Here is a 27,727-nt window from a genome sequence, read left to right on the forward strand (position 1 = left end):
GTGTAGGAGGACACCCCAGCTCCTGGAGCCGGCCTGGCTGCGGGGCTCTGCCCCGGCTCAGGCTCCACCGGAGGAGCTGGCTCGGACACCCCCCCCCCAGTGCAGACAGCAGCTCCATGGGCAGATGTCACCTTTATTCCATGTCCTTTTAAAACAAGTGAACATACAATATATTTATAATATATATATATTAGCTATTTACTGGCGGGAGCTGAAAACTTGCACTGAACACGTCTATCCAGGGGTGATCAATGGCTTTATTTGGGGGGGGGGAGGGGACACACAATTCGTGTCACCGCTGGGGAAGGCGTCCCGTCCTCTCCGGCGCTCATGGGTGACACCGGGCAGCGAGGAAGCCGCGGTGCCCGGGAGGAAGGCAGCCAGCCCGGCTCCCCCGCTGACGGYGTCTCCCCAGCCCCGGGCAGCCGGGTCCGCGCGAGTCGTGCTTGGGGGCCCTCCCTGGAAAGCCCTTTTTAAAGCACACCTAAGTGACAGGCGCAAAGTCAAGGGCCTGGAGCCCTTTCTGCTCCCCTTTGGGGGAAGACCCTCTCCCTAGAGCTCGTGGCTGCTGGATGGGGCAAATGTGGAGCTGGTGGGGGGGGAGGGCTCTGCCCCAGAGGCAGAGGCCAGGAAGCGGCCAGCAGCAGGAAGAAGCCAAAGCAGCTTCCAGCTGATGCAGGAGTACACCAAACCCTGAGGAGCAGCTCCACGAGAGGGCAGGGTGTCCATCCCCGACCCCCCAGGGGCTCCCAGTGCTGCTCCCCCAGGATCTCCATCCAGGACCCCCCCCTCCAGGGCCCTTGAGGCCACGGCTGGTTCCGACAGGGCAGATGAGCGATGAATCCTTCACCAGCCACCACGCGTGTTCAGGTCTGAGACCCATCACCAGGGAGAGGCAGGTTTTTGCAGGGCTGGGCTGGGGGACACACCAGGGGCCCGAGGAAGCAGGGGTGAGATGGGAACGGGCTTTTCGCAAGCAGTCCTGCCCTCTCCCCCAGGCCCCGCGCGCGCTGGCTGCGCCGCTCAGCAACGAAGCGCTCACGCGGGCCTCGAGGGTGAAAACAGGGCGCCTGCGGGGGCCACGGCAGCAAGGAGGACACCGCATTACTCACACGGGGATCCCCGCACGGACGTGCCCCGAGCGCCTGGGAAGCCCCTGCCTTCCTCCGCCCTCCCCGGCGCCCGGCGCGATGGGAGCGTCGGCTCCGTTTCGAGCTCTCGGGCACCGGCGGCCCAATGGCGATGGCCAAGGTGGGGAGCGGAGGGGGGGTGGGGGAAAAAAAAAATCTTGCTCATGGTTGTTCCTTGGAAGGAGAAAGAGGAAACATGCACGCAGGTCCTGCCCCGCTTCCTCGGGCGCCAAGGAGGACGGGGTGCAGCAGCCCGTCAGTTCTTCAGGATGGTTTCATAGGCCTGGAAGATGTACGGGGCCACTTCGGGCGCTCGGCATTTCAGAGACAGCTGCGCAGAGAGAGGAGACAGGGTCTGACGGCACCGCGCACGGCCCCCCCCGCCAGGGCCGCGAGCGCYGCCGCAGCCTCCGGCCCCCGGCTAGAGCTGGCCGAGCCCAAAAGCAGACACTGAACCCCCTGAACGCCACCGTTCCCCCCTCCCGCCCGGGCGAGGGGTCGTTACTCGCATGCGGCACGGGCAGGAGCAGGGGGGACGCAGGCAAAGGCACGCGCACACGCTGCATCCGCTGCGGCTTTGATTCACATCCTGCAATTCGCTTGCCTTTGGGGGAAGCGAAGCACGTCTCCACTTTAACTGGTACAACTCCCCCGGGAGCTACTTGCTCGACAAAGACATTAAAATTTAATGACTCTCRGGTTTGAACTCAATTATAGTTCCTAAACCTGCTGGCCAACAGGAAGAGGCCGCAGCCCTCAGGTGCWGAGCGCTGAATTTGGCTGACACGAGCAAGACCAAGCTCCAGGATAAGGATTTTCTGACGTTGTTCTCATCTTAGGCAAACTTGCATTTTGGGAGGGGCGCTGAAAAAAAATGTCAGGTCCTGCAAAGCTCAGCTCTTGGCTCTGTCCTGCATCCCTGGCTCCCAGCCAGCCCTGCCAGGGCGGCCGCAGGGAGAGGCGAGACACGCTGGAAAGGAACCAAAGTGCTGGAAGGGCAGCCGGCAGCCGGGTAAAAACGYCAGGGAGGAAATACTCAGGCAGCAGCCAGCCGCAGCCCAAAACCGAGGGGTAAAAACCAGTCCGCTAACCTCCAAATCCTGCAACATCGGGGCAGGGCAGCGGTGGGCGGGCAGGCATGCAGCAGCGGATACGAAGACACATAGAGAGGTGAGTCAACGCGCAACAGCTCGTGGCAACCAAACCAAACCAAACGCTCGCGAGGTCCGGCAGGAAGCGGCTCCCGCAGGGACGGGCTGAGCTGGGCCCAGGGAGGGGGCGAGGGGGCTGAGGCGGCTCGGCCGGGCACAGGGCGCCCACGCGGGCTCCGGCCTCCGCTCCGAGGCCGTTTTCCCTTGCGGCCGCAGCGAGGCTGCCTAGCGCCCGCGGGCAGAGCCAGGCGTGCCAAGGGACGGGGCCTGAGGTTGGGGTTTTCGCTTTATAGATTCRTCGTTCGGCCGGAACTTCTCTCCCACACAAGCGCTTCCTTTAGCTGTGTCACCGCCGCCGACGGTTGCTACCCCTCAGCATGGTGAYGCACCGCCCTGTCGCCACAAGGACGGTCGAACGGAGACTACGGGGAGCGTTTCTGCAGCGCCAGCCCGGCTGACAGAGCCCACGTCTCCCCCTCGCCGCCTGAGAGGGCCACCAGGACYGGCAAGGGGAGGGAGCTCATGCCAGCCCCGTGGCCACCAGAAAGGGCAGATGTTCGCCTCCATCGTGCTTGTCAACGCCAAAATGCCTGGCTGGCAGCAGCGCCGGCTGCTCCCACATCTGGGTCCCACCACCACAGAGGTCTGATGAAGGCCTGGCCACCCTCACCCAAGCTCCCAAGCAGAGAGCAGGGAAGGCGAGGACGAGGGCAGGGTGGGGAGCAGCCGCCTCAGCCCGGGGCAGGCGCGGGGGCGTTTTGGAGCTGGGTGGAGGGGAGGGCGTACCGTGAAGCTGGGATTGCTGGGCTGGATCCGCAGCTCTGCCAGCACCCAGATCCCGTTGGTCAGCTTCAGAGACTGGTAGAGCATGTCTTGGCCCTCCACGTTCCTCTTGGCAATGGTGAAGATGTTGCTGCCTTGAAGCTTGCTGCTAACGGCATCTGTGCGGGCAGAGAAACGGCTACTGTTCAGCCCGCGAGGGCACAGACCCTGCTGGGGTGGGAGGCTGGGCACCGCACAAGCAAGATCCCGCCCTTGCTGGCAGGAGGCAAGGGACAACCCAAGCCTGTCCTGGGCACACCTCCACTTTAAGGTCACTTAAGGGCAAAGAGGGGCAAGAACTCAAGTGCTAAATGAGAGTAAGGCTCTTCCTCTCCCCCTGCTAACGCCAAGCTCTGCTCGCCCTCTGCCACACGCAACCCTGGACCCTCATGCCTTAAGCCCTGAGCTAGACACCAGCTTCCTTTGTACCTGCCTCGCACCCAGGGAGCTGGGATTTGCTTCTGCTCCACTGCCTCCTCCCCATCCCACCTGGCTGYCCTGGGACAGAGCACATCAAAACCCTGCTGTGCCCRGGGAATTACAGGAAAAGCTCGTTTYAGTGAGGGTCYCAGGCRCTCCCTCTTCCCCAGGAGRGCAGTCGATAGCTCAGGGTGAAGCGCTCTGTTGGGTTTGAGGGCAGAGTCATGCACCRAGTCTCTCCGCTCTCCTCTGCCACGGGTGGCTCGCTGTGCTGCCAGCGGGATTGAAGGGATTTGGCTCGCACCAGCCTTTCCTGCTCCAGGCTTCATGTTTCACRGCTTGGCACCAAACCCCGAGAGAAGACCACCACACAACAGGCCCTTACAGGCAAGGACGGTGCAGGCTGTGAGGGCAACCAGGAGGGCAGGGCRGGAGGGACTAAAAGGAACTACTCTCCTTTCCCAGAGATTTGTTTTTACCCAACAGCAGTGCGAGGAATAAAGGCAGTTAACAGCCTGTTTGACATGGACTTGCTGCAGAAGCGAGAAGGCACCGCAGAGCCCAGCCCCRGCTCTGCACAGATTCCCCCAGCAGCAGGGACAGGGCTGCAAAGAGGGAGGCCATTGCGCTGCAGCTCCTGGGATCCCATGGGCCTGTGAGATCAGCGTGGAGGAGAGAAGGGTCCTGCCCTTGCTGACACCCCTGATACAGAGGCTTCAAGGAAGGGAGATGAGGATCCACACCCACAGGAAGACAACAGCAGGGCCTCCCAGTACATCATCCTCAGCGCAACAGCTTCGCTGGCAGAACCCAGCACCACCAGCTCAGCTAATAAAAYAACCCAAGCTGATGTGATCATCTCTGAAGGTCTGGGGAAGGCACACAGAGCACTAACGCTTAAGAGGTCTCAACTCCCCACAGTCTTAGCTGGGATAACTCGGAGAAGCTCAACACCCCTCATGAAGGGCAGCCCAAAGCCCACAAAGAGCTGAGCTGGGCCCTTCCAAAGGGTCCAAACCCACCTGCATTGAGAGAACAGTCCTTGATCTGGAACTGGGCCTCATTCTCATTGGGAATGTCCTTCCACGTGGCCAGGAACATCTGCCGCTCTGTAGGAAGGGAACAAAGTGACACAGAGCCAAAGCATCAGCCACCGCCTCCCAAGTGCAGTGCAAACGCAGAGGCCACGTCGCGATTTCAYCAGCTGCTGGATGCATCCTACTGCAGGAGGGAGAGGCAGGTCTCTGCTCTCCTTGCTGTGCTGCCATCCCCTCCAGCAGCCTCTACATTCTTCCAGGATCAGCTTCACCCAGTGGTGAGGCTACTTGCTTGTTCTGGGTTAGCAAGCTGAATTGGYTTGAAGAGGCTGGTGAGTGCCAAAGGCAGCAAAATAAGCAGTAAGAATGAAATGAGAGGGCTTGGTGGCAGCAAGCTGTTAGAAGGTGGCCCCGGCCACCTCAGGTGGCCACAGCTTGGTCATGCTGGCACTGACCTGCCTGCCCTGCCCCAGCCTGCTCCAGACTCCCAGTGGGATCAGGCTCTCCCGAGGCTCTTGGCTCCCCAGCCCCAGGRCTGGGAAGGCAGCTGGGAGGTTTTCAGGGGCCGCGATGGCGCCTAGCGACGGGTGGCAGAAGTGCAGGACCTTGCAGGAAGGACGGCCACCGGCGGGGCCGGCTCCCACGCTCCGACTCACCCATCTTCCCGTCCTCCACAAAGAGGATGTGCAGCGGATACAGTGTGCTGAAGTAGAACACATCAATGTTGTTTTTCACCGCGACCTRGGACAGAAAGACACCAGGATGTCAACGCTTCCTCACGTCTAGAGCAGGCGAGCGATTCCCAGGCAGGCATCCTATCCTCCCATAAAACACTGGTGCCATTCCAGCCAGCACTGGAGGCAGGAGACTGGCAATCACCAACTCTTGTGCCTAAAGAGAGCTGCAGGGGCCTGAGAGAGGCCACAATCCTGAATGCACGAGGGGAAATCAGAGAGCTGCCAGGGAACTGGTGGCAGGGAACCCCGCTAGCAGGGCTGTGCCCCGTTAGCCTGCTCTCCTCTTTCTCCCTTGGCAACTGCAGCTGCTGCAGCTCTGTTTCCAGCAGCCACCCCACCRTCATCTCCTCTGCGCACTGCGAGCAGGCACTCATCCAAGACTCGGCTCTGCCGCACGTCAGCAAGGATCTTCTGCCACGGACAGAGCACTTTGAGTGGGAGCTAGATATCAGATCAAAGCTAGGCACTCCAACAGGAAAGAAAAAATGATGAGCTGAGCGTTTCCTCTCGCCGGCTTCCTGCTGTCACAAATCCTTCCAGCTCCACTTCATTTGCTTCCCTCCCAGCTCCCTGCAGAGCTCAGCTTGGAGAAGGGAGCAAACACAGCCCTGCATCACCCCTTTTGCCCAGCCCGCAGGGACCCAAACCTCCTTGACTGGCTCCTCCTTCTGGGAGGAGACACTCCAGGACATTCCCCACCTGAAGGTTGTTCAGGGGATCCATCTTCATGACGGAGCCAACTGTGTTCAGGGGAAGAGAAATCTCCACTGACTGGTTGGGGGCGAGAGGTGCATGGACTTGGAGAGGAGCCGCCGGGGCCAGGCCAAAGCTGTGAGGACATCCAACAAGAACGAGAGGGTCAGGGCAGGGGGGGGAGGTRATGAAAACTGTTTTTTTGCCACGCAGTCATCCTCCAGGCACGAGAAAGAGCCCAGGGCCCAAGTGGCTCCCACCTTGGGACAGCCACAAAATGCGACTCCTTTGCCCTGTGCAGACTCACGCTGATTTTCAGTTCTCCTGCACTTTTCCCTTAGGATCCCTGGGCTCACTCCCTCACTTTTGCTCCTCTGAGCAAAAGGGAAGCGTCAGGTAGTTTAGGAAAAAGTCAGATAACTTAACGGGACAGCCCAGGCTGGTGGGCAGCAGCCAGAACCCCTCCACCCCAGAAGAATGGCCTCTTCAGTCAACTTCTTAGAGGCTCTGGTTTGATCATCATGACCACAGCCATCAGCAAGAGAAGGATCATCACGTGAGGCTCTTCCTGGCCCTACGGGTTGGCAGCTGCAACCAGTTCACAGCCCCTTCCTTCCAGGCCTCTGYGCGTGCCACAGCTCTATGGCTAAACGTGGAAGCTGCCAGGCAGCACCTTCACCAGCCGCAGCCCCCCCACCGCAGGCAGCGACGCTCCCCGATAAACACCACACATACTGCACTGCTCAGAGCCCTCTCTGCTCACAGCGCGCAGAATCAGGCTCTCCAGGCATCAAACTTCATGCTCATTCCCGCCAGCCTTTCTTGAAACAGCAGCTGACTCTGCTGAGCATGCCTAGGCTTTGTCATTGCCACCCTGAGGCCACCAGGCCTCTACAGTGGCCGAAGCCCTTCAAATATCTTGGCAGATCCCAGAGCAGATCCCAAGCAGTGGCCAGTTTTATGCTGGGACAGCACTGGTGGACAGGACACAGGAGGGACCTTACCTGTTGCGGTTGAACTGGATGGCAAAGTCAGACATGACCTGCAGGGCTTTATTTGTCAGCACGAGGTCCATGGAGATAGAGCCCACCTGGCGGCTGAATGTCCCRGAGATCTCCAGCCCCTTGGCCTTCATGGCAGGGAGCCAGACCTGCATTAAGGACACAAGAAACCCAGGTGATTTTTACTGGATCCAAAACACAAAGCAAACCTTGTCACACAGGCTGCAGAGGAGCTGAACCAAGTAACACGTTCACTGGGCTCCGGCACGCCAGTATTTTTAAACCTAGGAGCATTTTGCTGCTATAGACACTCTAGGAGTAGGGTGCTCCCCTTTGAGGGCAAGCACCACGAAGATGCCAACTCCTGCAGGCAGAGCAGACAGGACACAGGTAGACAGCAGATCCCTCCCATCCCAACCAAGACCTCTGCCTGGGCAGCCAYGTCCCAGGCCCACCGGCAGCTCTTGCTCCAGGTGTGTGCAAGGCACAGCAGGCGAGAGTGGCTGTACAGAGCTGCCTCCCTGTCCGCGTCAGCTCTGGAAGTTAGAGTACTCCTGAAGGGTTTTGCTCCTTCWGGATCTGCCCCCAGCCACAGACTGGCAAAAGAGAAAACCCCAGGGCTAACAGAGATTTGACCTGATAAATTCACGCTCTTAGCTGTGTTTATAGCTTGAGTACCACATGGGTGAACATGGTCTCTGCCTCGCAGCCCCACAACATGCTGGGTCTGGGCAAGATCTGCCAGCGCAGCCAGTGCTCCAATGTCCTCTCTGTCTGCAGATCACCACCTTTACCGCTCCTGCCGCCGTGCCAGGTACAGTGGGCTCGTTTTCCACCTCCTCCCAAGAAAGCCCTGCCGCGTGAGGAGCTGGGGCTCTCTACCCTCCTCAACGCTCCAGCTCTGGCCTTTGGCAGCAGGTTAAACTGGTGGCTCGGGTTCAGCTCCCCGCTCACCGTTTTGGGTGCCACGTAGGATCCCGACAGAGTGCCCACTCCCCCGGTGAGGTCAAAGAGGTCTCCGAGGCCACTGCCGAGGGGCGCCCCCAGGTTCGCGGGTGCCGTGGCGCTGGGCGCTGCAAAGCCGCTGCTGCCACCCATCTGCGGGAGACAAGGGAGCGAGTTACAGGGGTCCCGCAGAGGGGAGACGAGCGAGGGGGAGGAGAGGAGGCAGAGCGGGGTGGACGGGGAAGGGCACACTCACAGCAGGGCTGCCTCCCACATCGCTCCTCAGCTGCAAGAGACAAGAAACAGAGATGTCACTGCGAGCCAAGGCAGGGATCCAGGGTGCCAAGGGGAAGGGATTCCCAGAAAAGTCCTCCCCAGGGTGCTTTCTAAGCACGCAAGCAAGGGTCTGGGCTCACTGGGCTCACCGCTCCAGACTGTCCAGCAGATCCTGCTGCTCTGCATCACAGGGGGATCTCCTACTTTAGCATGTGACACACTGTTTTTATCAACGTTTAACAAGCTAAGCTTCAGGCACATAAACCAAGAGACAGACAGAGAGAGAGAGAAAGRAGGGAGAAAGCAGGGACCAAAAAGCCATAGGCAGGTTGCTGGGTCCCAGTAGCATACACAGCGCTCTGYCTCTCCCAAGGCATCTGGGACCGTTGGGCCCTTGTGTGCTGGAAGCAGTTTATGGGGATCAGCTGCCTCCCACAGGAAGCACRGGAGTCCCTGGGGCACTGCGGGTGTAAGGTGCCTGCCCCAGACTGGCCGGAGATGCCGCTTTGGACTCTGTCCTCAGCTGGGGGCTTAGACCACCAAGGGGAGACAGGGCAGTGCGGGGGCTGGCACGGGCACTGCGGCCAGGGGCGCTCTAGAGAGCTAAGAAAAGGCTGATCCATACCCCTTCCGACTCGTCCCCCATCTCCAAGCAGAAGCAGGCAAGGCGGAGAGAAGAGCCGGCCACATGCAGAGACGCAAGCCGGGAGAGAAGAGACAAGGAAACCAGGGAGACAAAAGAAGGGGAGGAGGGARGAGACGTTAGTCCAGTGGTCCCACCAGCCCGTCCACTCGCCGGTGGGTCGCACGGCGGCTCTGCTCCTCTGGAGCCAGCACATGGGAYCAGACCGCACCGGCTCACGCAGCGCAGCTCGCGGCAGCGTCTCAGCACGCTCAGGAATGGGGATCTCCCCTTGTCCGYGTGCTCACAACCAGCCCGGCCCCCGCTCCGCAAGCCCGGTGAAGAGCCAGGGTGGCACACGGGGGAGCTGTGAACCAGCAGAGGTGGCAAGAGGCAGCGACTACCTCTCCCCAGGGGATCTCTGCCAGCTTTTGTGAGAGCTGGAGGGACTCCAAACTCTGCTCCTTCGAGGAGCTGGCACCATCACTGACATCAGCCTCTGCGCCTGCATGGCGTTGACCAGGCGGAGGACCAGGTTTCCCCTCCTCCTCACCTATGACTACACACCTGGATCTGGGACGAGTCGCTCTATATTCAAGGCCCAGGCCTTGGGCTGTCCTCTGCTGCCCTTCTGCCAGATGGTTAACTGGGGCCACAGCCTTGGGGTGGCACGGGGGTCTGCTGTGCAAAGCCAGCCTCTGTTCTAGCACACTCAGGCTGGGAAGTGGTGCCTGCGGGGGCTGTGTCTCACCACTGCTGTTTTCCAGGACGACAAGCTACTAGCTCCAGCTCTCCTGGCACAGGAGATACCCATTAAACCCTCCTTGGGGGCTGGGAGCAGGCATATCTCAGCCCAGCCCTGACACACATCCCAATCTGAGGCAGCTGTATGGATCAGGATTCAGAGGAGAACCCCAAAACAGGAGCATCTCCATAGTGCAGGCCCTGGGAGCATCTATGCCAGAGCAACAGAGACCTCCTATGTGGGACTGAGAAAAAAGGCACTGTGTAGTGCTAATCCGTGCCCTGCTCCAGCCACCTCTCTCAGGATGGGATGACTGAGGTTGCAGAGTGCCTCTCTCCCTTCACTAGCTGCAAAAGCAAAGGACTAGCCCAGGTATCCCTGCAGGGACAGGCCAGCCTCAGCCCGAGTYGTTCCGTAYGGGAGCCTACATCAAWCTTGGCACRATGCCATTAGGGCAGCCTGGGATCRAGCCTGTACCAGGGCAGGAGCACACAGAGCTGTGACCTACCAGGCTGTCCAGGCCGCCTCCAAGGAGGTCCACAGCACCYATCTGCACGGAGGAGGTGGCCATAGGGGGGCCGCTCACTGGGGGACCCAGGTCCAGGTTCAGCAGGTCACCCAGAAGGTCGCCCTGAGTGGGGATGACAGCTGGCTGCTCCGGCGCCTGAACCCCCGAGGGGGCTGTGTCGGGGCTCTCTGCGCTCTCGCTCCTAGAGGGAAGGACAGGGGAGAGGAGGGTGAAATGCCTGATGCTGTAAAGCTCTGGCTGAGCCAACAGGCCTTGCTAGGGACAGGATGGACGTGATTTGCCCAGCCACGCTTTGCGATGAATGCTCACAGAGATGCCCTGTCCCAAGAGGGATGCCAACACTTCAAAACCCTCTTACTGAGATTCACCTTCCACTTAAATCCAAGGCTGCCTACATCAGGCTTGTAAGGACAGCATTTAAKCCATACCAGCCCTGCTGCTACAGAGGGCTTTCACTGGGCAGACGGTGAGCCACGAAGGAGAACCTCCTCCAGGGAGCCTTGCTGGCAGGCTGTAATACCTGAGCACAGGTGGCACCGCAACTGAGACGTGATGCCCTGTGACAGGAGCTGGGAGAGTGTTTGTGGTATTCACCAAGGCTCAGTCTGATGCAGAAAAAAGGCTCATGCTTCTGCAGAGCCACGTGTGTATATACATAATGTTAACAGTAACCTGCTAGAGGCCCAGCAAGCAGAAGTCGTCCCTCTTGGCTGAGCAAACCCTGAGTTGCCTCAGCTCCTCACAAACTCAACGCAGGGGAGAAAGACAGAGCAGGAAGGGGACAGACGGAAGCAAGCAGAGACACACTCACGAGCCTGTTCGTGGAGGCAAACTCTTGTGCACGACCCCTCGGCTGCCTTCTACAAAGGCGCTGGGAGGCTTGTGGTAGACAGAGGCCAGCGTCCCAATGTAACAGATGAGCTCGTCCAGCAGCGTCGGCTCTATCAGATCAGTCTCCTCAGAGATTAGGGGCTTCTCTGCCAGCACCACTTCCTTRGCAGCCACCGGGTCAGTGGAGAGCAGACGCCAGTAGATGTAGCCACGGTCTCGCAGGTCCGGGTTGTCCGAGTCCTGCGGGAAATACGGCGGTTGGTGCTGAAGCGAGCAGGCAAGGGAACCTGCAGCCACCACCAAGCGATGCAGAGTGTCTTGGGGCCACAGATATCTTCTCCTCATTTCAGTCTTGCTGGAGGAGTGTTAGAGGGAACATGGAGAGAGAAGTGATGACCTGTGTTGTACCTCTGCTCTACAGAGGCTGCAAAGGTACCCATGCTGCTACGCTGGCATTAAYGGGAAACGGCACACTATGATGCTTCAAACTACAGCAGACTCCAGCTTCACTGCCAGCATTTCCACAACTAAGCCGTCTAATGCTATCACTTGCCTCCCGCAAGGGGCACTGTTCATTACCCTGACACCCCCATTTCTTGGGAAGTGACGGCAAAGCCCTGCGGGAAGCTCTCCGCACGAGCAGGAGTGGGTTACACACCTGAGTAGCCAGGCTTAGCACCTGCTGCACCAGCTCCTGCGTCTCCGTGGGCTTCTTCAGAAACAGCTTCACGATAGCTGTCAGCAGCTGTAGCTGAACCTGCGGGCAGAAAAGCAAGGTTAGGGAAAAATGGCCAGACATCTCGCACAGCTTTAGTGTAAAAAGCACATGAGTTTTCCGTGTATGCACTGCCGGGACATAACTCCAACTGCCTTTCAAGAGATCTGATATGCAATGACCTGTTAGGCAGGAGTAACAATTCTCAGAGCATCTTGGGTGATTTTCAGCCAAGTCTGAAGGCCATTTCAAGCTGATTACTGCACTCTCAGTCTGTCACAGAGGCAGGCTGACAGAGCGGTCACTGGGTGAGATCGAGGGACTGGGTTAGGCAGTCCCAAAGAGATGAAGGTCAAAGCATCCTTTGAGTTACAGAAAAACAAGCAGCAACCATTCACCTCCGACCGTCCCTTCAGACCTGAGGCGGCACAGATGGGTTCAGTGGCTCTGTTATTCCAGACCTTCCCCTGTTCACTTGTCTGTGACCTAATTTCATGGTGTTTTATATAGTGGATTGTGAGAAATTTCCAGATGACACTCYGAGAACTTCCAAATGAAAATCAATGGAGCCACTTGTCCCACCTCAAAGAGGCAGCACAACTGAGGTAGCAGCAGAAGCTATGTCCCCAGRCTGGTGTCTTCACCCACCCTAGAAGTGGTCCCAGACAACCTGACAAGTTCCCTTCCTGGATCTTCTGTAATGGAGAGGATGGAGAGAAGAGGTGCAGCTCCACTCTTGCTCCCCAGCCACAAGCTCCAGTCTCTCACAGACCGGAGCAATCTCCCTCTGAGCTATGACCAGCGTCAGCTGCCCCAGCAAAAGGGACAGACATGTGTCCCTCTGCCAGTCCTGCAACCGCTGGCAGCTTTCAGTGGAGGTTGCCTGCTCAGGAAGTGTGAACTGAACTCTGTATCAGCTTGTTTCAGCAATGTGACTTGATTTTCCAGCRCCAAAGGGCTGCTTCTGCCCTGGCACAGAGGAATGGACCAAGTGACTGGTTGGTCTCTTCTGATTTTTAAGAAGGGAAGATGTCCGAGACACCACCAGTGTGGTATTTCATGGGGCAAATGGATATATGGTCTACATCCRGGACCAATGCAAGACACCAATGTCTGAGAGCCTGCACAAAATCACTTTCCTGAACCTGCTAGAGCAAGTTGCTTTCTTCAAATCACATTAGCGCAAGCTTTTTCATATTTTCACTCCTCAACAAAACCTCAGGGACACAAACACATTCCCAGCTATCACTCRATCAAAGGAGAGGTGGAAAGCCTGTTGTTTTGGACTGACTCACTGCCTGGCCAAGGTGACATGAGGACAGCTTTGAAGGACCAAACCCCTGATTCTCCCAGAGYGCAGCTTGGCTCCCTCCAGCCAGTCCTACCAATGGATCAGGCTTCCCCTCCACTGGAGGGGCCACATCTCCAGGGATTTGTCCCCAGCACCGACCATGGAGCTGCACCCSTCCACCTTGTTGTACCTGGGTGCTCTCATCATGGAACCCCTCCAGGAAGCTCTCTAGGAGCTCATCCGCGTTGTCGATCCGTTCAGCRTACTCCCCCACAATCCAGATCATGGCGGCCCGGGCCTCGGGCTCATCCAAGGAGTCCAGGTTCTCGCACAGGGTGGCGATCACGCTCTCGTACCTGCAAGAGCAGCACACGCTTACCAAACAAACAGCAGGAGCCCAGTCCCAACTGGGGCTCTCTAACTCCAAGATACATCCGATAGCATGAACCAGGGCACTGCCAAGGGCATCAGCGCTCCCAGCTCACTCATRTTGTTCTCAGCGAGGGATCCTACAGTTGACCAGCCCCAGGCAGCTCCTTCTCCCCAGGGCTGCCCACGCCAAAACCTCACAAGCCCCCATGCGTGTGGGGCACACACCCCTGCTCGCCAGCCTCTCTGCAGAACTGAGTCCTCAGCCTCACTCATCCATCCTCTCCCAGCTTTGCAGCAGCCCTGAGTTGCTGGAGATTAGCAACAGCTTCCTGTTCATTACTAATTCTATTTGTTAGTAATTATTGTTGCTATTAGTTTGTTACTTCCTGAACATGACAGTTGCCTGTTCGCTATGGATCAGTCTGAATTCTCCTCTCTCCTCTTGCTTTCCTTGCACGTTAGACAGGAGTATTTTGGAGCTACTGCAACCAAAAATCTGTCCAGCTTCTTCCCCAGAGGTCACGTGAGGCTATTCTACTCCCATCTCAGGTACCTCCACAGTCCTTGCTAGCGAGTACAGACATCAGTGCATCAGGATCCCCGAATTAYGAGCCAGAGATGGTTAATGCCAGTGTGACAGACCTCAAAGTCTCTGGCAGCTTCTGTCTGTTCAGGTCTTGAATTCTGACTTCTGAATTCTGAATTCATGACTCAGGACATTGTCTAGGCTGTGGAAGGCTTTTCTGCCCCCAGGTTAATATTTGGAGACACATTAACTCATTAGCACAACTCAGATTGGCCAAAAAAAATCCCCAAACCACCTTCACTGAAGCAAGGCAGGTTTGGGTTTCGCATGTCCTCTCCCTGCCCTGCGAGAACACGGGCTGCCAGGAGAAGATGCATTATTTATTTCCTGCGTACTCAATGCAGTTCTGAGCTCCAGGCAGCTTCAACATGGGCTGTCACACCAGGAGGGAGCAACAACCCAGCCCTCCCACCAGATGCTGGATGTCTCTGGGACCCCATTAACACAGAGGGGTAACAAGGAGCAGCTGGTCCAGCACACGGAGCGTTTGCCCTGTGTCCTGAGCCACGTACTTGTTGGGATACTTGCGGAAGATGTCCTTGATGACGACAATGGCCTCCTGCACCACATAGTTGACTTTGGTCTGGATGAGGTCCAGCAGGGTGCTGACACAGCGCTCAGCTGATTGCTGTTGAAGGGACTCGGTCAGGCGGCGGCACTCTTACATGCCTCCCTCAGAAGCTTCTGCCTCCCTCCTTACACCCCTTCCTCGCTGCATTATGCCCTCCATCCTTCACTCAAACCTAAAGCAAAACCGAACAGGGGAAGCGCAAGTGCGGCCTCCCATTCCTGCTCCTCAAAGCTGGGTCTTGGTCACCTCATCCCTCCTGCATGCTCCAAGTGCCTCTGCTACCCTGCAGTGTAGCTTGTTCTCCACTCCCAAAGAACATGTTTCAGACCAAAGGGTGCAGGAACGCAGCACCGTGCCCAGGCCTCCGCTTGCTGCAAGTCACCAGCTGCCCCTTCCAAAAGGGGCCAAGAACTAAGCACCCGTCCTAGGTCCCACACCCMTTTTAAAAAGGATGGACAAGGTCAATGCACGTGACATGCAGAAAGTAGCCTGCTAACAGCTTGAAAGACAAGAGATATGAACAGCAGCAAAATATCCTCTACCGTCTTTAATGCACGACTGCTCCAAGGGTCTTGGGCAGCTCAGAGTCTCTCTCTGACTTTCTGAAAGTGGAAACTCCTAACCCTTGCCTTAACCTGGATCTTTACAGCCACACCCTTCACGGTTAACAGAAACAAAAAAGCAGAGCTAAGGAGAAGGCCACAGCAATAAATCCTTCTGGAATGGGCCAGCTTCACTACAGACCGGAGGGATTGGTCTAGCGGCAGCGAGCTGGGCCAGCTCAGCCCCGAGGTGTTAGTCACAAAGACCGCGTTAGCTCTAGCGTGTCTCCTCCTCCATCTCTCCAGCGGCTGCCTTGCTGTTGTTAATGTGTTTTTGTCATGCGATTTCAGATGCTCTGCATTAACCTGGTGTAAAATCAGCTGGCTCAAATCCACCTGACCTCGTCTCTAAACACACCATCTCACCAGCCACRCAGAGCCACAGCAAAGCACAGCCAGGAATTTCAGGAAGGTTTTTAATAATCCCTTCCTCCAAATTACATCTGAGTGGATGCAACCCCCGCACCCCTCACCACCCTCTTTGTTAAGGGATTAACTCGATCCCAGGACTCCTGCAGTTTCTGAACACAACACTTGTCTAATCTGCTTCATTAACACATTAAGCACACAGTTGGTCCAGTCTGCTGCAAGCAGCTAGGTCTGCAACTGAACACAGTGCGCACAGGGATCCTAAAAAAGTCCCTGTAGCAAATGGAAAGGGGAAGAAAATCTCCCTGTATCCCTTATCTGCACTGTAATATCCCTCACAAAACAACCATGGTTTATCCTCAGGCCCATGAAGACCCCAGCTAGGCCCCTCAATTCATTCACACAGGCTGGAGAGTGACCGTGATGGGTGGCCTTGCTTAGCCACAGCTGCCATCAGCAGCAGTAGAGTCGGAGCTTGAGGACAGTGTGTAGAAGTTACCTGCTACTCTCCACAACCAGCTCAGACCCTTCCCAAGCTAAGCCTGAGCTCTGTAGCCARCTCTGCTCCCCTTCAGGCCAGCTGATACGTCCCATCCCTCACCTCGACCTTGATGGCACAGCGGCCGATGGCTCGAACCGCCTTCCTTACGAAATCCACGTCCACTTCCGTGGCATACTCCTTCAGTTCTGCAAGCACCTGCCAGAGAAGACAAGACAGTGAGAGCACTGCTCCAAGAAGTCTCTGATCTGTGGATCGAAAGGAAAGCACAGCAACATGCTCCCCAAAAGCCTGGCTCACAGCACCGCGGGCCAGTGACCATAGCAGACTAGATGGTACGGCTGCTCCCTGGAATGTTCTGCAAAGCTGCAGGCTATGTTCAGATCAAGAATTTAATTTAATTTAGAATTTAATTCAGTRCCTACAAGCACTGTTTCAGATCCTGCTTGATAATCTGGGCAGGAGTAACCCCYGGAGAACCACCACCCCCCAACCTTGCCACTACCTGCTGCATCTCATGCCTGGCAGGCACAAAGCTCACAGCACTGAGTAGGGGATGAGCAGCAAGGAAGCACATGCAAATAGGGCGTAAGAACAAGGAGGACTTCTGCGCTGGCCACAGAAGGAGGGAAGTCTGGGTTGCTCTAGTCACTCTCACAGCTGGGCACTGGTGAGGAAGTGAGAGGCAGAAGCAGCATTTGTGCTGCTTCCACAAACACTACCGGGAAAGGACCTCTCCTATGACTTGCCCTCTACAACCCAACACTGGCTTCTTCCTTACCAAGGAGGATCCAGCACCACTTGGCCCAGGACMGTGTCACATGCAGAAGAGCTGGCCCTGCTGAAGACACTGAGCTCACCAGCTTTCTGTCAGTTCTGGCACCAAGGTTTTGCCAGGGAAACACCATACCTTCCTGGGACTTGTTCACCCTGCGTGCCCTCTTTGGTGCCCACCCAGCCCAACTGGTGTAGCACACAGATCTTCAACCTGGGCTATGTTGGCCTGGGAAGCCAAGCGGATCATGATGTCCAGTTTCTCCAGTTTAACATAGATGGGGTCGTTGTACTTCACAAAGAACACCTTCATCTCATGCTTCAGGATTTCAGGCCTGSAGGACAAGAAGGGGCAGTAATTAAGGGACACACATAAGCTCCTCCATTTTGACCACAGAAAGCAAAAAGTCTCCGGAAGCCATAGATTTCTGCAGAGCTTTCAGGACACTGAGACCAATATCATATGATTCGTCTTGTGGCAAAGCTGTCTGCAAAATCTGACCACTGCTCCCACAACCAGTGTCTTACTTATTCTAGGCATAATCAGCAGGCAAAATTGAGCAGAAAACGCACTCTCCTCTCCAGAAAGCTGCAGCCGGTTGCACAGCACCGAACACGCAGGAGACGGATAGGGATCCAGATGCCTGACCCCCGTAGCCAGCAAAGTCCCTGCAATCTGATTATTCCATTAGCCAGCTACGAGAATGAATCATCCCTCCCTGGCAGAGGCTGGAGCTGGGCTGATGAAGGCCTGAGCACAGAGGACACATGCTGGGGAAGCATCAAGCGCAAGAGCAAGMACTGCAGGGGAGCACCCACAGTGCTAGGCCAGGAGAACAAGGCTCCTTGGTTGTAGGCACAGAAAGGTTTCTGGGCTTGTTCAATGCCAAGCAATCCGAGATGCTGTGATTATTGCCCTAGGAAGCATTCTCTCGGCTCCCTTTTGCTGATGCACAGGGAACAGAGCAAAACTTTGCTGCAAACAGAGAACAGATGAGAGACAACAGGGGACGACTGTCTTGCCAAGGTTGTGAGGGATGTCTTGGGGCTGTGCGGATGTGAACCCAGATTCCCCAGTGCTAGGCCAGGCTTTTTGTGCCAAAGTATCCTCTCTCTAAGCTCGGAAAGGGACAGGCTTTGTCCAACTTCAAGGAGCCAGTCTGTCTTTCACGTTCCCACTCACAGGGATGCTAATTGCTTTTCACTTTTCCCAGAAGTTGCTGCTATTTTTAATAGACAACAACCGTGATAACTGGTAGGACAGCAAGTCATCTGACTGCAGCTTTYACGGTGGAGTGTGGCTCTCCAGCTGACTATGTCTGTTCTGTGTACATATGTAGGGCCTCAGACACCTCTTGGACACCGGCAATTTTAGATCAGCAAAGGGACAAAAAGACCTTTCAGTAATTCCTTGTTAGAAAAGGACGGCTGCACAAAAGCAATCCTTTTTCACAAAATTCCTCTCTAGACATCTAACGATGAGACCAAAGTCTCAGCTATTCACCATTCGCTCCCTGCCCAGTCCCTCTCCTGACTCTCTAGGCCCAGCCCTTGAGTTTTAATACTAGAGAAAAAAGCCATAGGAAGGAGTGTGTCAACCAAGCCCTGACACCACCACAGTCACTAGAAGGTTTGCATCAATAGGAAGCAGTGCCCATGCCAGGAAAAGAGAGAAAGGCACAGCTGGGCCACCCCTCCTGCCATGCTAGGGCTCTCACCTCTTCTGCACGATGAGGTTGATGTTACGGAGAGCCACGTACTGCAGCTCTGGCTCTGCAGAGAGCAGGGTGACCAGTGGTGGGGCCAGTTTCTTCAGCAGTGTGCCATAATAATCCAGGTCCTTTGACAGCATCTCCATGAACTTCATCAGCACCTTCACCGCCGAGAGTACCACTGCAGAGTTGGCGTGGGACAGCCGAGGTGTCACCCGCTCACAAATGCTGGAGATGTTAGGAGGAAGGACACAAAGGGAAAGACGATCAAAGTCAGTTTTCCTGCTTAAGGTAAAATATTGCTGCTAATATCACTCAAGAACAAGGCTCTGGTAGGGCTTACAGCAGGGCAGGTGCCCACCACCTAATATCTTCCCAAGAGATGTTTAGCCAGCTCTTAAACTCCTCTGACAATGGTTATTTCCCAAAACCCAATTCCAGCGATTCTCTTTTGTAGCTCCCTAGTGTGTGGCCTGTTCTTCCACGCAAGTTCACATTTTAAGGCAGCTAGAAAAGTGTGCTCCTTGTGCCAGCAAGGGGACAGCAGTCCCTAAGCAATTGCAACAGTTTCCAGGTGGCTGTTTGCTCGTGAGGTTAGTGCCCCAAAGCATGCTGCCCAGCAGATGCCTGCCATTCCACCTCCTGGAGCAGAAAGCCAAATTTTAAGGAGCAGTTTAGAAGGAAGCATAAAGATAGGTCAGGACCTGACACTGGAAGTAAGTGGCTCTTTCAAGCAATACCTGTCTGTTCCCTTCTCTTTCCAAACCCTGTTCCAGCCAGCACTGGTCCTGGAAGTGCCAATCTCAATAGTATCCAGAGCCTCCCTCACCTCTGGGCTTCCCGGTCATCCTTGGGCATGTAGTTTGCCAGACAGTCCAGGATGAAGATCTGGCCCCACTCGGTGCATTCATTCAAGGCTGTGAGCAGCTTGTTAATGGACTGGGGGTTGAGGTCCAGGAGGTTACTGCTTGGGTGAGACTCTGCTATTTCCGAGAGTGCCGCAACTGCATTGGCCACTACCTGCCAGAGGGGACCGGACATGTGTTACATGACAAAAAAAAGAGTGGCTCAACATCCTAGAGGAAAGCTGGTGCAAGTGAACACACTTCATCCTTGACATCAGCACCCCACTTGGATACACTCTTATCTCGGCAACATCTGGGCACCAGTTCCTGCTGCCCACCAGCTGATCTGTGGTAGCATGTTGCACAAAGATGAGCAATTGCTGCCTACACAGTTCCACCACCCACATCACATCGTCTCCAAAATGGAGCACATRTTCACCAGGAGGCAGCCTTGGCCCCATGCCCAGGGCAAAGGAATCCCCTCCCCAGAGCTGCTCTGCAGAGACCCATCACTCTTCCTTGAAGTTCTCAGGCTTATCTGCTATGCTTGCCCAGCGGGGTGACAAGATCTGAAGAACAATAAAGACAGGAGGAGGAGGAAAAACTCTGCACAAAGTAGGCTTTAAAATCCCTTCACAGACCTAGAGGAAAAAGCAGCCTACTGGTTCTCCAGAACAAGAACAGACTTGCAGGACTCTGAAAACAAGGCCCAGCTACTGCAGACTGCAAGGCTGGACAYGCATCCTAACAGGAAAAGCAGGCAGGAGACCTGGATAGAGCCCAGTCCTAAGGCCAGCCACATCACCGCAAGCACAACCTGAGAGACATTCTTGTGCTGGGCAGCTGCAGGGGTAAAAGCCTCTGCCCAAAGCTTATCTTTTCCACTGCTGACAGAAACAGACTGGTGACAGAGAGAAAAGCAGATAAAATAACTTCTGATGGCATGGTTATGCTCCAACCATCTCCAGGCAACCAGAGATAAAGAGCTCAAAGGAGTCCAAATAAAAAACAATCGTTAGGTCAATCTGATGTGTCCCATGCTTGGAAAACTTGTCAGTGTATCTGGGAATGATGAGGGACAATAACAGTGCTCAAAGGCAGGGGAGACACTGTCCACTTCAACAGTGGTGGACTGGGAACAACATTTCTGAGGAAATGCAGTTGCCTCCAGCTGCTGCCTAGTGCAGACCTGACTGTGCTGCTGCTCTCTAGTTTCGAGCAGCGTTCAAATCTCTGCAGCGGACTCCCAAGCACTGACATGAGCTTGCAAGGGAGGTGTCCTTACTTGCAGGCCAGGCAGGCTCGTCCACACCTGCATGCACACAAACTGCTGCCAGACTTTGGTGCCAGCTGGTGGGAAGGAGCCAGGTTTGCTTCTGCCCGGCAAGCTTAGGAGGGCCTCAGAAGAAGCTACAGCAGCATTTTAACTCCTCCAGTTTCATAACGGAGTTATCAGACAACTTCCCGTGACCATGATTCATCTCCTAGAGAGCAGCTCTACAGGAAGCCAGTAATGAACAGCAGCAGCCACAGGGCTGCACTTTGGCAACTTTTGCTCAACTCTTTGCACAGACAAATCCAAAGACCTTTCCCTCTTCCTGTCTCAGGAAAGTGGTCCTTGTGGCCACTCTGGACAGTGAGGACAGCAGCAGGTTCCTGTAATTACCTGCTGCTTCTCCTGGGTGTTGCTCTTTCCTGGCCTCTCACTTGTGAAGGATGCAGGAGCTGCTCCACCTGCTTGATCCCAGGCCACTGTCATCACCCTACTGCCTTCCTCCCAGCAGCCCAGGCTCCCTGCACTCACAAAGCAAGAGGCCAGTGAGCATCCCTGTCCCCAGGCTCACTGCTGCTGTCTTGTCACTTTGCCCCCTAGTGCAGGGAGCAGGACATGTAGCATCCTCAGCCATCAGAGCCAGGCATCAGCTTCCCTCTGCTACTGTCTCCTGCTCTAACTAATGCAGCACAGCCAACAAGAAGAGACCACAAATGGATCAAAAACATTAAGTTTAGGAGCAGTTAGGAGAGGGRAGTTACAGGACAAGGAAAACAACCTGCAGCCCCCAGCAACAGCCGTCACTAAATGTCAGTCTGTTAAGCACTAAAAAAATACCTGAAAGACAGGCAAGGSAAAGAGTCAGCATGCAGAGATGAATGAATGAGGGAGGGCATTTATTGCCATCAGGATAAGAAGAGAGGATGAAGAAGGCAAAAAGCAATCACCATGGGGTTGGAGTCCGAGATGAGGTCCTTAAGGGTATCTAGGAAACCTTGGTCCTCCACCAGCTGGGCATTGATGTCATGGAGCTTTGCCACACAGACGGCTGCCGTCTTGCGCACGTAAGGGTCCTCGTCTTTCAGACACTTCCGCAGGGGCTCACAGAGATACTCCGTTATCTTGTCCACCCGGATGCAGCCCATTGTCCGCACAGCCAGAGCCCGGATCAGAGGGTTTGGATCTTCACAGTCCTACAGGGATTAGAAAGGGAGGTCAGATTTCCAAGGCCACTTGTCCCTGAATCACATACTTCAGTGGTGGCTTCAGGATCTAAATTCTTATTTGGGTACCTGTAATCTAGAGATTTTAACACGCAGCCTTCAAGAACAAGACATTCAAGAGTGCCTCAACATGGGAGAGAGGTTAGACCTGTTCTTCTGAAATCTAGGGCGCACAATTTTAACACCACCATTTCTCACTCCAAATACACCTCCAGGAATAAGATGTCTTCATCACTTACACCAAAAATTCAAATTCATGTGCCAAACTGTAAAATCACCATCTGACCTGGGAAATGCATCTACAAGATTTATTTTTTTTCCCTAAAAAGTCAAAATTCCCCTTGAAGCTCACCAAGCCTTTTTACAAAATGATCTTTCCACATCTTGGCTCCTAACAAACATGTTCTTCAGTGTCTAATTCCTAGAGGACCTTCTTGGCTATGAAGACTTCAGTGAGTAAGTTCAGCTGATATTAGCTGATGAAGGCTCACAGGAGGTACCCACAAGAGACGCTACCACTGACATAGCAAGCAGCACAGTACTACTGCCAAGAAAAGGCTTTTCTTCTGCACTACTGGCCACATTTATTCTCCTGTCTAGTGCTAAGGGAGCCCCTACTACAGAGCAAGGAGATTTGGAAACCTACCCACAGTCACTTCTTTGTAGCTAGGTAAGTGGCAGTTTAGTATGGTGGCCTTCTACGAAAGACCAGGGGAAGGCAGAGAACAGAGGGCAAACTCAGGGCAAGGGTTTCTCCAGATGAAGGACACCTTGTCGGTTCAGAATTAAGTTTGCTGAGGAGAAATGAGAGGATTCTAGGCCTAAGGAAAGGAAATCCCCAACTCCTTTTTCTCCTGGAAGAGAAGCTCSAAATCCTGAAAGGTGATGGCAGCTGAGTGGTTTCGGAAACGATGCACATGGCAGGCTACTCTAATCCTGATAGGGACAGGCAGCTCTAGGGCATGCAGCCTTCCCCTCTCACCTTCACAAACGTGTTGACTGCCATGATAGCCATATCTGGCTGGCTTTTGGCATAGTTCATCAGGTACAGGTAGACCAGCTTCTTCAGCTCTAGGTTGTCYGTCTGCATGCAGTTCACCACATCCGGGAAGAGAGCACTGAAATACAAAGTGTTGCCGTGAATATAGCCGTGCTGCTGAGCCAGAGGAAGGAGATGCTACCACCTACATGATCACCTTCCACTTCTACACCCTTGTGGGAAGCTCAACATGTTCCTAGAGCCAGGAAGGTCCTGGGTCCTCCAATAAGATGAGCCTACTACATAGTTACTTCACAGATTTGGCTAAATAAGCCACCTCTCCACTGGGTTTTTATTCATGGATCCGTATCAACTCAAAGTAGTCCCTAATGGACAGCACTTGGGCTCTCCCACACCATTCCCACATAGCTCTGCTGTATCCCAGCTCTGGGTGTGAGTTTCCACTYGGCTTGGGAGAAGGCGTGACATTAACCTGCTATCCATGGATGGTGTGAAAGCCTCCAGTGTCTGCATCACTGCAAGAGCACAAGAGAGATGAGCTATTCCTTCTGCATGTTATCTCCTTGCACACAGTCCCACCAAAACTGTCTTATGCTTTTGTGGACGTAAAATCTCGCCTGCTGCAAAYGGCTGAGCAGTCACACCACTTCCTACAGTCTCAGAGAATTTAATACTAAGGACCCGCTCTAACAAATAGCCCCACTTCCCAAGGTGAGCTTTTGCAGCAGGGATGATGCTCTGGAAAGCCAGAAGGGAGTTGCGGAGTCGTAATGCTGCCTGTACAGAGTTTGGGTTATTCCCCAGTCTAAATCTGACCCCAGTGAATGAGAACTAACAACTTTAAAGCTCCAGGTGCCACATAAGTTATTTCACAGTGGAAAATAAAGACAGGACAGTTAGACTATTAAACCACCTCAGGACAAGCAGCCACGGTCAGAGGGTTAACTCAGAAATCATCCCACACTGACAGATGTCTTTTTTTCCCCCTCTCTCCTCCTGGAAGCTTCTTTGCCTCCRCAAAACCAGTCATTACTTACAGATCAGCACCAGGGGACTCATAAGCCTGAGCTGCAGGACAGGCTCTCTGTAGGCAGAGCCAGCACCTGCCTTTGCTCTCACCCCAGTCCGAAGTTTCCCCCTTCAGGATCCCAAGGCAGTGCTTTACCTACCTCCCTAAGCGCCCTGGGAGCAGGGGGATGGGATACACCTCTCATCTGCTTCAATTTTCCAAACAGAGGGTCCAGATCACAATTTTGCTCCACCTCAAATGCACCATTAAAAACAAAACATTCATGCTCTGAGCAAGRAGAAGCAGCATGGGGAAGGGCAGGTGCAGGGAAGGAGGGGGCCATCTCTGACACAGAGATAGACACCAATTCTCTGCCAAAAAGGCTCTGAGAGGTTTTTGCTTGTTTTTATCACAAGGTAACACTTGAAGGAAGCAGCAATAATTCTAACAAACTTATCTTGCAGCCAGGCCAATCCTTTTAGCCAGATTACTACTGGAGCCAGGAGAGCATCAGCCCACCAAGCTGCTGCTCTTAAAATGTTTTTGTTGCACAGCAGCAGCTAGTGGTGGCCACGAGCTTGCTCGGTCCTGGCCCAAGAGCCAGCACGCAGACCGCTGGGAGGCAACACTGGCCTGTCCTCCCCAAAATGGGAGCTGCAAACTGGGGACTCTGGGGTTTCCACCTGCTCCCTGTCCAGCTTTGCTGCTTGGCTCTTCAGATCRTGTTGCATGCCAGGACCTGCCACTACATGAGCCACTGCACTCTATTGGCTCGGCACGTATCCGGAGCGGTGCCCTGGCAAGATGTCAACCTATCTGCCCAGCTTAGCTTGGCTTGGCCTGGGCATTCCCCACACATCTGCAGCACGGACAATTCTACAACACACCTGACATCTTTGCCAACAGTCATCGACGCTATCACCTTCTTCACAGCCTCTTTCTTCTTCTCCTTTTTGTCGCTGTTTAATTCTGCCTTCAGCTCAAATATCTCTCCTGGAGGAAAGACAGAAGTTTGAGGTTAGCTCCTGGGCAGCCTGGTGGCTTTAGCACGGGATGGAGCGACTGTTCTGTGTCACGACCTGCCCACCGGGAGCTGGTCACAGCTCCCACCCGGCCACCCCGGCTGCCTCAGGGTGGCCGCGGCCAGGTGGTGTGAGCAGCTGGGAGACTGCTGACGCAGCCAGGGCTYGTGTCCCCTGACAGCAGGGCAGAGCCGAGCAGAACTGAGCACGTGGAAAGAGAGCCTGATCCCGGGAGCACCCCCCAAGCAGGGCTCTCCTGTCTCACAGCCACAGCGCCTGGCATCAGGAGGCAGAACGCAGAATTTAACTTCACAAACTTGCCTCTAACAACCAGGGCAACTTGGGGGCCTCAGCTTTTATCTGCAGAAATGGAAACACCAGCACCCACACGGAGCAGAGAACCTGCTGACACTTTTCTGTGGCTTCTCCTGGCTCTCCAGTCCCATGAGGACCTCAGAGGTCTTTACGGACAGGGATTTCAGCAGCAGAGATTTCACCCAGTAGTCCAAAGGGAGGAAAAGACAGTTGAGAAGTCCCACAGGACCCAGGACATCACCCTAGCAGGGCTCTGTGCAACAGAGAGCAGCAAGGACAGAYGTGCCCCACCTTTTCCAACAGGATTTAACTTCTCATCAGCAAGGAGACCACACAACAGAAGGTTCCTGCTGCCAGATGGGCACTCAGGGCAACATGCCAGGTAAACGGTACTCYAGAAGTAAGGAGCATAAGTGTCCCATGCCCCAGGCAGGGGATAGAGGGTTTGTTTTGTGCGTAGTTTTGGCTCTACAGCCCACCTGAATTCTTGGGTGATTACTGCAGTAGACACCAAACCACTCGTTCTGCTCGTGGCTGTCAGGATTGGCTCACCTACCTGCAGCGACCCAGCACAGCCTGGATTTCTACAGGCTCTTGTAGCAGCARAAGTCAACACATTTTGTGAACGGTTCATCTAAAGGGGGCAAGTAACGTTCACTCCTAACCCCCCTTCCTGTGCGGCAGCAGCTCCCCAGCCTAGGTCCTTGCTGGAGCAATGCCACCAGCGTGCTCCAGACCCAGCCCAAGCGAGGGGATCGGCTGTCTGTCCTCGCAGAGCCACGTGGGAGCTCTGACTGAAGAGTGGCAAATACAGCCAGAAAACCACCGTATTTCAGGYATCCAACCCGAACTGCCCACCTCCCACACTGGCCCTGGGCACCGGAGACTCCAGCAGGACAGGCTGCACAGAAACCCCCGATCAGCAGGCGAGAAAGCAGCAGCTGAGTAACCGCACACAGGGGAGGGCTCCAGGTAAGCGCTGTGCTCTGTTGTACCCTTGCGGCTGTGATCCTAGCAAATTTAAGCCACACTCCTATTTCACCCAGCGTCCCTGCCTCTCCTGAAMGGCTTTATTTACTCCTGGATTGAAGAGCAAGATGCCACACATTTTTCCTCATTTACGTTGATTCAGTTCCTTGGTCTGGAAACCACTTAGGCAGAACATCCAGAGCGTCTCTGTCACAGCCCTGCCCACACCGACAGCTCTGGGCTGGATGGGGCTCTCTTCTCCAAATCACTCTGCCCGGGGAAGCGAAGGAGGCGGCGCGTCCGCAGCCAGGCTGCCACCTGCGCCAGCCGGCGGCCCTGAGCTGCTAAAGCCGATCACGGAGCCGCTAAAAGGCTTGTCTGGGTTCACGCCTGGCCAGCAAGTCTGGGTGACAAGGTGCCTTAACCGCACGGCGAAGCGCAGAGCTCTGCGCAGGGGCGGAGAGCCAGCTGTTGACCACCGCCACGCGCCCGGCAGGCGAGCACGACGGATGTCTGCGCCAGCACGACCGCACCGTGCAAGCAGGGATGACCCTCAACGTCTGAATGCTTTTCATTAGCATCTTCCTGCACCTTTATATGTAAGGAAAGAGTTGTGCTGCCTCTGAGCCTCCTGCCCCTGCACCAGCTGGAAGGAGAGAGCACAGAGAGCAACACAAGGACAAGCAGAGCAACCCGGACAGTTACCTTTCTTTGTAGTGGTGAAGTACTTCGAGTCCGTCATTGTGGTCTCCAGCTAGCAGCACGTCTCTGGGAGGAGAAGCAGACAAGAGAGGTTTAGAGCTGGAGAATTTCCTTGCTCTTCTGCTGAAGTCGCTGTGACGGATAAAGCTCCAAGGAAAAAAAAAAAAAAAAAAAGGTGGTGGGGGGAGGAAAATAACTTGAACTCTCATGGAAAAAGCCACACGGAGCCAAGCACAAGGTCTGTGCTGCAGGGTGCTCGCAGCCTTCCCAGGAGTGGGCCGGCGACCCCAAAAGCTGCGGTAAGCAATACAGTGCGGTCTCCTCAGCACCGCTGCRGGGCCTCCTCCATGGAGGACCCCCAGATCAGCACCACCCCACTTACTTTCAGCTCAAGGCACAGGTATCTCAAGGTCCTTCAAGACAGCAACTCAAGCTGCCTGTGTTCATCAGGGGAAAGGAGCAACTGAGCCCCTGGYGCCGTCGAAGGTGCCTTTTCCCCATGAGAGGGCTAGTGCAGTGCAGGCACGCTGGCGCACTGCTGACGAGCGGGGAATTGGCTGTTTTGCCAGCAGGGATGCTGAGGAGGAGGAGGAAGAAATCAGTCGCTCGCACACCAGCATTCGCCCCTGTTCAGCCGAGATGCCAGGCTCACTTTGCAAGCCTCATCTTCCGCAGGTTTACCCCGGATCCTTGCGGAGCTGAGACGCACACGTCCCTGCTGCCAAGGCCTGCCGGGCACCCTTCGCAGTCACGTCTCCTAGCCCGAGGAACACTTCTCTAGTGAGAATTCGCACTGAGCCCTCCCCTGCATCCAACATCCTACACGGGAAACGGTTCTTGGAAGAAAAAAAGAGCACAGCAAAATCTGAAAATCAGCCCAATGCCAAGGAAGCAGCTGCTGCTACCCTGAAGGATACCGCGGCTAAGAGCACAGATCTA

The 27,727-nt window shown here is 55.2% G+C and overlaps 1 protein-coding gene and 1 non-coding gene across 5 annotated transcripts; both read right to left on the reverse strand.

Annotated features, from left to right (window-relative positions):
- Positions 1 to 113: 113 nt before the first annotated feature.
- On the reverse strand, positions 114 to 26,917 carry AP1B1 (adaptor related protein complex 1 subunit beta 1). Of its 4 annotated transcripts, XM_085317063.1 has the most exons (22): positions 26,792 to 26,917; positions 24,668 to 24,773; positions 22,754 to 22,889; positions 21,496 to 21,741; positions 19,260 to 19,450; positions 18,437 to 18,658; positions 16,933 to 17,053; positions 16,047 to 16,142; positions 14,416 to 14,531; positions 13,136 to 13,301; positions 11,598 to 11,696; positions 10,920 to 11,179; positions 10,088 to 10,289; positions 8,838 to 8,858; positions 8,193 to 8,222; positions 7,946 to 8,089; positions 6,995 to 7,140; positions 5,997 to 6,126; positions 5,217 to 5,301; positions 4,546 to 4,632; positions 3,068 to 3,222; positions 114 to 1,461 (listed from the first exon to the last, which is right to left on the reverse strand). In XM_085317063.1, exons 1-22 carry the CDS (start codon positions 26,826 to 26,828, stop codon positions 1,387 to 1,389), a joined length of 2,871 nt encoding a protein of 956 aa, XP_085173189.1. In that variant the 5' UTR covers positions 26,829 to 26,917; the 3' UTR covers positions 114 to 1,386. The 4 variants fall into 4 exon arrangements, with proteins under 4 accessions (XP_085173189.1, XP_085173190.1, XP_085173191.1 ...); XM_085317064.1 differs by lacking the exon at positions 8,838 to 8,858; XM_085317065.1 differs by lacking the exon at positions 8,193 to 8,222.
- Positions 6,462 to 6,563, reverse strand: LOC146588944 (small nucleolar RNA SNORD125). Its single transcript, XR_014897308.1, has one exon. It is a non-coding gene; the product is annotated as a small nucleolar RNA SNORD125 (small nucleolar RNA).
- Positions 26,918 to 27,727: the final 810 nt, after the last annotated feature.

Source organism: Rhea americana, unplaced genomic scaffold (assembly GCF_003343005.1).
Source record: "Rhea americana isolate MKP2758 unplaced genomic scaffold, rheAme1 scaffold_489, whole genome shotgun sequence".
Taxonomy (NCBI): domain Eukaryota; kingdom Metazoa; phylum Chordata; class Aves; order Rheiformes; family Rheidae; genus Rhea; species Rhea americana.